The 12,945-nt window shown below is 49.5% G+C and overlaps 1 protein-coding gene across 5 annotated transcripts in view; it reads right to left on the bottom strand.

Annotated features, from left to right (window-relative positions):
- The window catches only part of kdm6al (lysine (K)-specific demethylase 6A, like), a 34,239-nt gene that overhangs the window by 9,396 nt on the left and 11,898 nt on the right, over positions 1-12,945 (bottom strand). For 2 of the 5 annotated variants that reach the window (NM_001080193.1, XM_073953223.1), the window contains 8 exon segments: positions 1,075-1,182; positions 1,529-1,606; positions 3,304-3,441; positions 7,460-7,679; positions 9,235-9,333; positions 9,446-9,572; positions 10,237-10,330; positions 11,490-11,524. In NM_001080193.1, coding sequence (NP_001073662.1) covers positions 1,075-1,182; positions 1,529-1,606; positions 3,304-3,441; positions 7,460-7,679; positions 9,235-9,333; positions 9,446-9,572; positions 10,237-10,330; positions 11,490-11,524 — 899 coding nt within the window. 5 annotated transcript variants of the gene reach the window in all.

The following is a 12,945-nucleotide window of genomic DNA, read 5'->3' as shown; positions in this document are numbered from 1 at the left end:
AGTGGTGTGGAGCTGACGGTGCAGTGGTGTGGAGCTGACGGTGCAGTGATGTAGAGCTGACGGTGCAGTGGTGTGGAGCTGACGGTGCAGTGGTGTGAAGCTGACGGTGCAGTGGTGTGGAGCTGACGGTGCAGTGGTGTGGAGCTGACGGTGCAGTGGTGTGGAGCTGATGGTGCAGTGAGGGTGCAGTGGTGTGGAGCTGATGGTGCAGTGGTGTGGAGCTGACGGTGCAGTGGTGTGGAGCTGACGGTGCAGTGGTGTGGAGCTGACGGTGCAGTGGTGTGGAGCTGACGGTGCAGTGGTGTGGAGCTGACGGTGCAGTGGTGTGGAGCTGACGGTGCAGTGGTGTGGAGCTGACGGTGCAGTGGTGTGGAGCTGACGGTGCAGTGGTGTAGAGCTGACGGTGCAGTGGTGTGGAGCTGATGGTGCAGTGAGGGTGCAGTGGTGTGGAGCTGATGGTGCAGTGAGGGTGCAGTGGTGTGGAGCTGACGGTGCAGTGGTGTGGAGCTGACGGTGCAGTGGTGTGAAGCTGACGGTGCAGTGGTGTAGAGCTGACGGTGCAGTGGTGTAGAGCTGACGGTGCAGTGGTGTAGAGCTGACGGTACAGTGGTGTGAAGCTGATGGTGCAGTGGTGTGAAGCTGACGGTGCAGTGGTGTGAAGCTGATGGTGCAGTGGTGTAGAGCTGACGGTACAGTGGTGTGGAGCTGACGGTGCAGTGGTGTGAAGCTGATGGTGCAGTGGTGTAGAGCTGACGGTGCAGTGGTGTGGAGCTGACGGTGCAGTGGTGTGGAGCTGACGGTACAGTGGTGTGAAGCTGACGGTGCAGTGGTGTGAAGCTGATGGTGCAGTGGTGTGAAGCTGATGGTGCAGTGGTGTGAAGCTGATGGTGCAGTGGTGTGAAGCTGATGGTGCAGTGGTGTAGAGCTGACGGTGCAGTGGTGTGGAGCTGACGGTGCAGTGGTGTGAAGCTGATGGTGCAGTGGTGTAGAGCTGACGGTGCAGTGGTGTAGAGCTGACGGTGCAGTGGTGTGGAGCTGACGGTACAGTGAGGATGCAGTGGTGTACTGGTGTACCTGTTGTTGGTGGAGGTGCATGGCGGACAGCTGCGCCTCCATCTGCTCCAGCATCTGCAGCTGTGCAGGTTTCAGACTGGCCCGGCTGGCCCGCAGCTGCTCCAGCAACTGAACACAGCAGAACAAACCAACCATACAGTGAAGAAGCGATCAGACAGACAGACAGACAGGCACGCACGCACACACACAAACACAGACACACACACACGCACCCACGCACACACACACAGACACACACACACACGCACACACACACACACAACCTCTCTGCATTTCTCACTCTTGAGCTTTTAATATTTAATAAAAAAGGGATGATGGGATTATCCCTATTAAGCTAATTTGCATACACTGAATGCCACACCCACATCTCCTCATCCAATCAGCAGTGAATGCACAGAACAGTGAGCATCACACACACACACGTCTGTCTCTGTGTAAAAGACGCTGGACTCACCTGCAGCTTCTGCGGCGTCAGGTACCAGTGCGGAACCGGCGTGTGTGCGGAGCCGCTGCTCCAGGAATCTGCAGAGCTCTGACACACACACACACACACACACACACACACACACACACACACACACACACACACACACACACACACACACACACACACACACACACACACACACACACTTTATGTCATGTGTACTGCAATATGAACAGTTTGAGATTAGTTAATCCCTATCTGGGCAGGACTCAAGTGCTCTGCAATACACACTATAACAGACGTTTGACGAATGTGATGTCATCGTGGTGTTGGCAGATTTTCGTTTTGGATGTGCGACATCATTTTGGCTGGCGGGGGCCGTGACTGACCTGCATGGCTCCTTATTTGCAGATGCACAGCTCCGAGTGTGTGGAGCAGGTGAAGCGCTGTAGGCTTCCTCTGAGGCTTTGAGGGAACACCCTCCTATATTTAGTGCACAGCTTATCAGTAGCTATTGAAGGAGTTGTGATGTTTTTTAACTTTGTGTTATGCATTAACAGTTTAATCCTGTATTAAGATCTGATCTCATGTTTGTGTGCTTCACCTCATATATCCTTGTTCCATAACAGCCGTGGCTTCTTGTGCTGATAACCAAGGCGCGTGACAGAAGCGAGACGGAAGCTGTTCTCAGCAAAGTGTTTCTACTCTTTCGTTCAGAGCGTGCTAGCTTCTATTCTAACAGGGATGCAGGAGGAGCACTGATGGGGGGGTGCAGGCTCACTCTCTCCTGTGCTGTTATGTGTGTGCGTGCGTTTTCTGTGCAGAGTGGCTGTTCTGCCTGAAACTGGTGATTAGGCTGATCTGACCGCCCGAACTGTGTGAAGCCACCGCAGCATTGAGCTCTGTATGCTTTACTCATCTGATTATTGACACTGGCTGCCTGCTCAGTTGGGCATTAAATTTAAAATATTGCTTCTGACCTGTAAAGCTGTAAATAATCGAGCTCCTGTTTATTTAACCGATCTTCTGTCTCGCTACAATCCAGCTCGCTCTTTAACATCTCTAAACTCAGGGCTTCTGGTAGCACCTAGAATAGCAAAGTCCACTAAAGGAGGTCGAGCCTTCTCATTTATGGCTCCTAAACTCCGGAATAGCCTTCCTGATAATGTCCGTGGCTCAGACACACTCTCTCAGTTCAACACTAGATTAAAGACCTGTCTGTTTAGTAAAGCACACACTCTGAGCAGCACTTAGCGGTGTGATGCATGAATGTGCTCCACACAGGTTTCTGCATCTCGTTTATGAACAGCAGCTACGCTAATTATTCTCTTTATTCTCTATTTTCACCAGGGGATACTCATCCTGAGGCACTCAGAGACTATGCAGAGTCACTGAGTCGATTCAAGACCAGCGAGATGATCCCAAGGTTTCCATAATCCTGGACCAGGCCGTATCCTGAGCAGCAGCTGTGGTGGTCATGGAGGAGTGGAGGGCATGAGACTGATTCCTGTGATGCTCCAGGGACAGACGAGTCTACGCTGAGGTCCAGCGCTCTCCAGCCCCCGGCGCCTAGACTACAGCTCTGCACAAGACGTTTGGCCAGAGAAGAAATGGTGGTGCCCAACTGAGCCTGGTTTTTATTTTATTGTATGAAAGGTTTGTGTTGAACTCTGTTTCTGGATATCAATAACACCAGCGCCACATGGCAGACTCGCAATATAGATGCTGGAAGGATATTCAGTGCAGCTCTACATCTGTGACTATGCGCATGCTCCTCGGGGGTGTGTCTGTGTGTGGATCACCTGTGCAGGGCTGGAGCTCCTCCTCCTGCGGGCGGGGCTGGTCTGGGCTCCGGCTGGCTCCAGTGCAGTGCTGTGTGGAGGCAGAGCTGGAGCGGAGGCCTGAGAGCCGCTGGACGCACCGGGCTGAGCTTTACACGCCTGAGAGAAAGACACATGCATGAAGAATAAAAACACACACACACACACACACGTGCACACACCAAGAGGAGGATAACACTGCAGAAACACACAAGTTTACACCGACAGTGCTGATCCTCCACACGTCCTGCTGAAACTACACTAGCGCTGCGTGATTAGCTGATGATGACAGCTGTACGCTCACAGACACCAGTGGCGAGCTGCTTATCAATACCATCGATCATATCAACCCTGATCAGTGAGTCAGGGGCAGATTCAGTGATTTAGGGGGCTATTCAACACATTTAACAGTGCATTATCACCCGGAGTGTGTTTATTTTCTCACTCGGTCTACATTAGTTTGTTCCTTAAAATAAAAAATGAAACAGAAAATAAAGAATAAAGTTCTGTACGTTTTATAAGGAAATGCTGTGGTTTGAGTGCTGGACGGCTCAACTCATTCCTTGATCTGTTTATTTTGCTCTCCTCCTCTTACACTCGCTCACTCTTCATTTCCACGTTTTTAATGGAAAGCTGACCAGAGTAAGTGACCGTGCGTGATTATTTACTATGAATTATTTACATAATAACTGCATTTGTTAGAGTCTCACCACACAAAATACAGAGGAAACCATATTATTAATCATTTAAAAGTCTATTTTATACTTGTAGGTGTTAATCAGGGGCCCCGAGCGGCTGCTTACCCCGCTTATTAGTTAAATCCACCCCGCATTTAATTTATAAAAAACAGCCCATTAAGTGTACAGCCATAGAGTCTGAATATAAACTCTGCAGATGAGCAGCTTCCTCCCAAACACACACACACACACGCACACACACACACACACACACGCGCACACACACAGCTGTACGCACGCACACACACGCACCAGCTGCAACTTTAGCATTATTGAGGCAAATGTACAGCTGGAGCAGAGACACAAGAGCGGCCCATCAAATATAGACTACATTAATAATCACTATAATAATAATAATAATGATGATGATGATGATGATGATGATGATAAAGTGTGGAAAATAATCATTTGATCTCCTGCAGACTTAAGAAGAGATGAAGGCTCTGCAGTATTAAGGACGGTTTCTTTTGACCGACAGAGAACAGCAGAACATACACACACGCACACACACACACGCACACACGCGCGCACACGCACGCACACCCAGCAGGAGATCAGACAATTACTGACCGACTGTAATGCAGAGGAAGATTACAGGTGACAGGTGAATCTGAGGACAGATACAGAAACACACACACACACACACATGCACGCACGCACGCACGATGAGCGAGAGCAGCAGTCTCAATGAGAACATGCTCATTGTACTGTCATGAACACACAGACACACAAACGGACAAACAAACGGACACAAACACATACACACACACACACACAGCTATGACTACAGTCGGATGGCGTCAGTGTTTGGTGTGTAACTGCAGCAATAGGACACACAGACTAGAATCTACAGCACACACACACACACACACACACACACACACACACACACACACACACACACACACACACACACACACACACACACACACACACACACACACACACACACACACACAGCTCTGGGTGAAGAATGAGGCGCTCTGCATGTGTGTGAGGACTGGGCGACTACACCTCACAGAACATCACTGAAATCCCCCATAATCCCCGCTGCGCTGCTCTGCGCTCTCGTGGACAGGCAGACATCAAACACACGCGTGTCCTATAGTGCACCAGCGGAGGACGGCGCTCGTCTTCATCACGATGCTGAACTGCTCTGGGAGATGATGAAGACTGCTCACTGTAAATCTGCATCACCTCCATCTGCTGAACGCCTCTGCGCTCCTCACAGCTGCATGCCGGAACCAGAAAGCCCACTTCAGTAGCTTCAAGACCTCCTCAGAAAACTTTATTCAGTACACTAACCAGCGTCAAAGCAGCACTCAATAGACAGCTGTAGGTGAAGACATGAACGGAGCAGCAGAACTCAGACGAGCCGGGAACAAACAAAGCTTACAGAATAAATGAGGCGCTTGTGTTCAGCCACATTTCCCCATTTTGCCATCTGTTTGGCTCTACAGTTTAACGGCATGTGGAGAGCGTCACATCACCTTCCAGTGTTCACCGCAAACACCTGACATCACCCAGACGGAGGAGCTTGGGCAGACCCTAACCCTAACCCCAGCACGAACCAATCATGTGGATGGAGCCCGCTGCTGCACTGTTCTCCTCTCATAGATGTAGACTCATCACTGCAGTGCATTGTGGGATTGATTGAGTGCACTCCAGGATGTCCACTAGAAATAGGCTGCTCGTCATAGAGTGCACTATTAAGGGTCTAGGGGCGATTTCAGATCAAATTCAGATGAATATATAAGCATAAACTGATATACTGGCCAGCCCTGATCAACACACACACACACACACGGTGTTCGGCTCATTTTTGACCCAGGTGTGTGATCGTGCAGCGCTACACTACTGGAGCTCACTCACGTACAGAAACCACGCTACTGATCAACACACACACACACGCACGCACGCACGCACGCACGCACGCACGCACGCACGCACGCACGCACGCACGCACGCACGCACGCACGCACGCACGCACGCACGCACGCACGCACGCACGCACGCACGCACGCACGCACGCACGCACGCACGCACGCACGCACGCACGCACGCACGCACGCACACACACACACACACACACACACACACACACACACACACGCACACACGGTGTTCGGCTCATTTTTGACCCAGGTGTGTGATCGTGCAGCGCTACACTACTGGAGCTCACTCACGTACAGAAACCACGCTACTGATCAACACACACACACACACACACGCACGCACGCACGCACGCACACACACACACACACACACACACACACACACACACACACACACACACACACACACACACACACACACACACACACACACACGCACACACACACGCACACACGCACACACACACGCACACACACACACACACGGTGTTCGGCTCATTTTTGACCCAGGTGTGTGATCGTGCAGCGCTACACTACTGGAGCTCACTCACGTACAGAAACCACGCTACTGATCAACACACACACACACACACACGCACGCACGCACGCACGCACGCACGCACGCACGCACACGCACACGCGCACACGCACACACGCACACACGCACACACGCACACACGCACACACGCACACACTGATGTAGAGTTTGTTAATCCAATCCCTGTGGAGCATCAAGCAGGAGCGTGGTTTCTCCGGAGCGAGAGTGTGTGAGAGTGTGTGGGTGTGTGTGAGTGTGTGTGTGGGGCAGGTCTCGGGGCAGGTGTCGGAGGTGTGTGTATGTCTATCTGGGCTCACCTGCGGGCCTGTGCTCTGGACACCCTGTCTGGACGTGAGCTCTGCTGGGATTGGGAGGCTCCAGGCTTCCTCAATATTAGGAAGTGTTTTACTTTTACCCTGCAGACTATTGAGACGGAGCTTACAGAACTGAGCCTGGAAAACGCGTGAGAGAGAGAGGTCAGCAGCGCACGAGCACACGCATGTACACACGGCCCTGAGATAATGCACAGTATATCTGTCTGCATGATCACTGACACTCACACACACACACAATAATTTTTTAATTGTTATTTATGTGATGTAGATTTCATGTTTAGTATTGATTGTGTTCAGCACTTTGGGCAACGTTGTGTTGTAAAAAATGTGCTATATAAATAAACTAAACTAAAACTAAACTAACACACACACACACATACACACACACACATACACGCACACACAAACACACACGCGCACACACACACACAAACACACTAACACATGCGCACACACACACACACACACACACACACACACAATGGAGGTGGAAGAAATCTGACACAAATTAACTGAACAAATGAACATGTAGTGAGGGGAGCGCGCTCTGCTCTGTGTGTGTCTGTTTCTGTGTGTGTGCATGTGTGTCTCTGTGTGTATATGTGTGTGTGTGTATGTGTGTGTGTGTCTCACCTGCAGGTATTTGATGCGTGCGGCGAGTGCAGCGGTGTTGCTGCAGGTTTTGCTGCGTGTGGCATTGATGTAGCACTTGATGGCGTCGTGCGGCTGGTTGCAGGACTCGTACAGCGTGCCGAGGTCCATCCAGGCGGCGGCGTGACTGTGGTCCAGCTGCACTGCGCAGATATAGGCCTGCAGCGCATCCATGGGCTGGTTCTGCTGCTGGTACAGCACACTGCGCACGCACGCACGCACACACACACACACAAACACACACACACAGCAGGAATTTATTAAATTGATTTATCCAGTTATTAATTATTCATGAGAGTGATGTGGCGGCGCAGTGGCGCAGTAGGTAGTGCTGTCGCCTCAGCATGAAGGTCTCTGGTTTGAGTCTCGGCTGGGTCAGTTGATGTTTCTGTGTGGAGTTTGCATGTTCTCCCTGTGTTGGTGTGGGTTTCCTCCGGGTGCTCCGGTTTCCCCCACAGTCCAAACACATGCGCTATAGGGGAACTGGGTAGACTAAATTGTCCGTAGTGTATGAGTGTGTGTGAATGTGTGTGTGGATGTTTCCCCAGAGATGGGTTGCGGCTGGAAGGGCATCCGCTGCGTAAAAATGTGCTGGATAAGTTGGCGGTTCATTCCACTGTGGCGACCCCGGATTAATAAAGGGACTAAGCCGACAAGAAAATGAATGAATGAATGAATGAAAGAGAGCGATGTGTTACTGATCATCTCCTGGATGAAGACACCGTAATAATCACATCATCTGCTGTAATTTAAACACACGTGCACATCACTGAAAATATTAAATCAATATTGAGACGCAAATATCTGCTGTAGGAGCGCAGCAGCACACTCTACACCAGTGATCCTCAGCCGAGGGCTCTGTTGTGTAGGGCAAATCCTTTTGCTCCCTCCAAAAAATAAAAACGATGCAAAAACCCTGAAATCACCAACTTTCCCCATAACATGTGTTCACGCTGTGCACATGTGTGTGTGTGTGTGTGTGAGGTGTCCGTGGAGTTGGCATGCTCTCAGTGCTTCAGCTGATCTACTGTTGGCTGTGGTCTCTGCTATATGTCGTGTTGTGGTCGTCGTGTTTATAAGCTCTTCTGCAGTAACCTCTTCAGCTGACAGTCTACATTAATCTATTTTACAGATCTATACACCACATCTCTACAGTATAAATCCATACATTTATTTAAAGAGTGTCGTCCTTCATCATCCTGTACTGTTAACAGCTGACTGCACTGTGATGGAGACTCTGCGGTGGAGGCTGTGGCGGTCAGGGTTGGAGTTTTGTTATTTAATCAACACACACATACAGCTGACGATCTGCGGGAGCTTTCAGCTCAATTATAATGAAGACACACATTAACTTCTGAATAACGCGGGACGCTCAATTATCCAGCTGATTACCCTGATTACCCCCATAGCGCCATCTGCCCCGCAGTTTGAGAACCGCTGCCCTATACGAGTGTGAGATTTACAACAATGATCCACTCATTGATTATGAATTATTACTGAATGAGCAGGTGATTGTGCTGCAGACTACATGAGGAGTCGATAATTAAAGATTAGCATCGCCTGCTGTACATCACCACACAAGCAAGACTCAGAGGTGCTCAGGCCACAGGGAGCCCCGGCCCTCGCCCTGCCTCCCAATACTCCCTCAGCGATCACACACACTCAATATTACTACAAGAGCAGCGCTGAGGATTAAGGAGGAGACGTGAGGATGGGGGAACACCATCTTCATCCTCCTCCTCCTCAGGTGTACACACCCTATGGAGCACCAGGTGTCGGCGCTGGCCTCCGATTTGTCGATGGACTGCCTGTAGGAGATGAAGGCGTCCTGGACCTTCCCGATACTGGAGTAACACCTGGAGGAGCACGCACACACACACACACACCTGAGTAAAGATCTGAGCACACACTCAAATGCAGAAACAGAGGCATGCAGACACACACTTGCGCATGCACACGTTACCCCACCTGCCGAGGAAGTACCAGGACTGGCCGGAGTTGGGGTCGGCCTCTAGACTCTTCTGCAGACACTGGATGGCGTAGCTGTCCTTGTTGGCTTTATCTCCCAGCTGCTCCACTGTATGGTGCATCCAGCCTTCACACACACACACACACACACACACACACACACACACACACACACACACACACACACACACACACACACACACTTCTGTGATAAACACACACTCAGAGAAACACCACACACCTGCAGCCCGTTTACACAGAGAACCCTTCCTGACAGAGCCCCCCCCACACACACACACACACACACACACACACGCGCGTGCACACACGCACGCACGCACACGCACAGCTGGAGTGCAGGATGATGAGGGTGATGTTCATGCTGACATGTCATCATTCAGGAGATCATCACCTATGCAGTGTTCAGTTATAGATGGCTGTGAGTGTGTGCGGTGTCCACATGGAGAAGCACAGCGCATTCATAACAGCAACAACAGAGCAATAAAAGCTTAACGTGGCCAGTGTGTGTGTGTGTGTGTGTGTGTGTGTGTGTGTGTGTGTGTGTGTGTGTGTCTGTGTGTGTGCTGATGCCTTCATCTCCAGCAGGTGGCGTTAGCAGAACACAGCTCAGAATACACACCAACACCACCACGAGGAGAGAGAACACAGACACGCACGCGCACACACACACACACACGCACACACACACACGCACACGCATGCACACACACACACACCTCTGTGATGAATCTACACTCAGAGAAACAGCAGTGTGTGTGTGATGCTCTTACCCAGCTGTTGGAGCGCAGCGGCCCGCACCGGTGTCTGCAGGTCCTCCGTCTGCAGCAGACTCTCGTACGCCTCTTTGGCCGCTCGGTGTCTCTTCTGTGAGGACGAAAACAAAGCATCAACCAATCACAGCGCTCTCTGCGGTTACTAGAGCAACAGCAGGAGGACGCTCAGCATCCCTCACAGCTCAAACATCCACTCACACATTAGCAGAAGCACACACACAAGCACGCACATGCACACGCACACACACACGCACACACGCACACACAAGCACAAGCAGAGATCAAATACACGAGCAGGGTGTTTACAGAACTTCTTCAGTTGAATTTAACACCTTTACTACCTGCTTTAATACCTTAAAAATATAATAGCAGCACGACTGAGAGCTGCAGCTGTACTGGCGTGAATGAAATATCTGTCCACATGGAGTAACATACTGCAGATAACACACACACACACACACGTTTCAGTAAAGCAGAGGGATTCATCGAGGTGTCACAATGGGCCTGTCCATAGTTGTACATCATACAGGTCATCAGCCTCAATAGTCGCTCTGCTAAGAGCACTCGGGTACGGTTACGGTTGTTTCTCCACTGAGTCTGGAACAGCGCAGCTCCATTATAAAGCGTTCTCGGCCCAGAATAGACCACCGTGCTGAACTGTGCTGATAGATTCTGTGTGTCAGGCCTGCAAATGCACTTTTTCAGTCGTCAGCGCCGCCGCTCCCAACTTCAGTATTGAAGAGCAGCAGAATAACCGCAGGAGCGCCACTGCACACTGCATATATATATATTGCATTTAAAAACAACATCAATCAGGACTAACACAACCCAGAAACAACTAATGCTGAGATGACCTACTGATATTTGTGCAGTAACTCCACAACAAATGTCTAATAATAATAATGAGATATTAATGATGACGACAGTACTAATCCTGAAGTACATCTCTCATCATCATGCTGCCCTGAATCTGCTCGAGTTATCTGCTATAAGCAGTCCCGCTGGCCCTTTATGAAAAACCAATCTGGTGTGCATCAGACAGAACTGAAGCAGTGCAGTGAGAGATGTTTACTGGGCACTAGTGTTTCTGTGCATGTCAGTTTAATAAATAACATTTCTATATTATAATACACACAGCTCAAAGATTAACTCACGCATCAGCAGAAGCACACACAAGCAGACAAACACACAACGGTTAAAGGAATGATGATGATGATGATGACGATGATCAGGTGTGGTGGAGGACTCACCTGAATCTCATACAGGTGTGCGATGTGGAACTGAACTGCAGACACAAACACAGAGACACGATTCAGCAGAGAAAACAGATCCTGCACACACACGGAGGACACTGTGTGTGTGTGTGTGTGTGTGTGTGTGTGTGTGTGTGTGTGTGTGTGGGTGTGTGTGTGTGTGTGTGTGTGAGAGAGAGCTTATCAAACACTAGGGCTGCCATTGGTGTTTCTAAGGCAAGCGTTTGCAGGCATCAGGAGCGAGTGTGCTGCCCGCCTGCTTTTGAGTGACGCTCCCGGCCGTGAGATCGCCCCCTGCGGGCTGGCTGCAGTACAAGTCAAAGCCCACCTCCTCCGTTACTTGAGGCTGAATAAACAACGCGCTGGTCATCAGCTGAAAGAGGAGCAGATCTCCATCTCGGTAAACGAGGTGTTTCAGCCACTAATGCAATCATATAAATCAGGGCGGGGCATCGTGATTGACAGCTTCTCTAAACCGAGCGACAGAGCTTCAGGAGGAGACTGATTTCTGTTTCTGTTTGATTTCTGTGTTATTTTACCATGATATGAGGAGTTCAGCTGTAAACTATACTCTAGCAGTAATTCTCTTTATGAGTCTGAAATAATAATCAGGAAGACGAAGCTAATGTTAGCCGATCTCCACACTGATCTCCTGAACTTGATTTACAGGCCGTCTCTGCATTTACAGTTTCAGCATGTTATGGAGTTCATCTACTGATTATTCTGTCATAAAATATGGATGTTGTAGACGCAGAATCCTCTATCCCAAATCGAGCTGTAAGTGTGCTGTATGGTGTGTGTACATCATGTACTGCTGGCTTTTATTTGAAAACCCCTAATAAACACTAAAATACAGGTAATTCCTCTTTGCCAGATATGGATCAGGATTATTGTAGATAGTGCAGGTATGTGGGATGTGTAAATCTCCTGTTGATGTTTAGAAATCTCGCTGTGTTCATCTTTTAAACACATGACAGTTCCCGCATGGTAAACGGTTATCCATGGTGTGTATATTTGGGTCCTGTTGATTGTGAATTAAGAAGTCTTTCAGTAAATGTGTGTGCTGTTTATATGTTACTGTTCATATTTTACTAATGTGATTTCATTCCCTGTGAGGATCATAAACACCAACAGCCCAGGGCTCTGTTCTTCATACCTCGCTTAAATGATCTAGGAGGATTCAGCAGGTCCTGGATCTGTTCATCTTGATAACTGATCTCTGGCTAATCTGGTTCTTCAAACAAGTCTGAGTCTGATTAAAGTGTCTGGATGAGCTGATCTGAGATCGCTGTGTGTGTTGTGAAGGACCGATCTGTCCATCCTCCAAATCATGATCAGCAATGCAGCGATTGGCTGATGGCACAGCAGCGTGATGACATCATCTGATTAATATTCAATTATTAATGCAAGCAAAATGATGTCAAATTAGCAGTAAACGGCTTGTTAAATATGA

Source organism: Danio rerio, chromosome 6 (assembly GCF_049306965.1).
Source record: "Danio rerio strain Tuebingen ecotype United States chromosome 6, GRCz12tu, whole genome shotgun sequence".
NCBI classification, from domain to species: domain Eukaryota; kingdom Metazoa; phylum Chordata; class Actinopteri; order Cypriniformes; family Danionidae; genus Danio; species Danio rerio.
The sequence above is the reverse complement of the archived record's forward strand: the minus strand, read 5'-3'. Positions and strand labels throughout refer to the sequence as shown.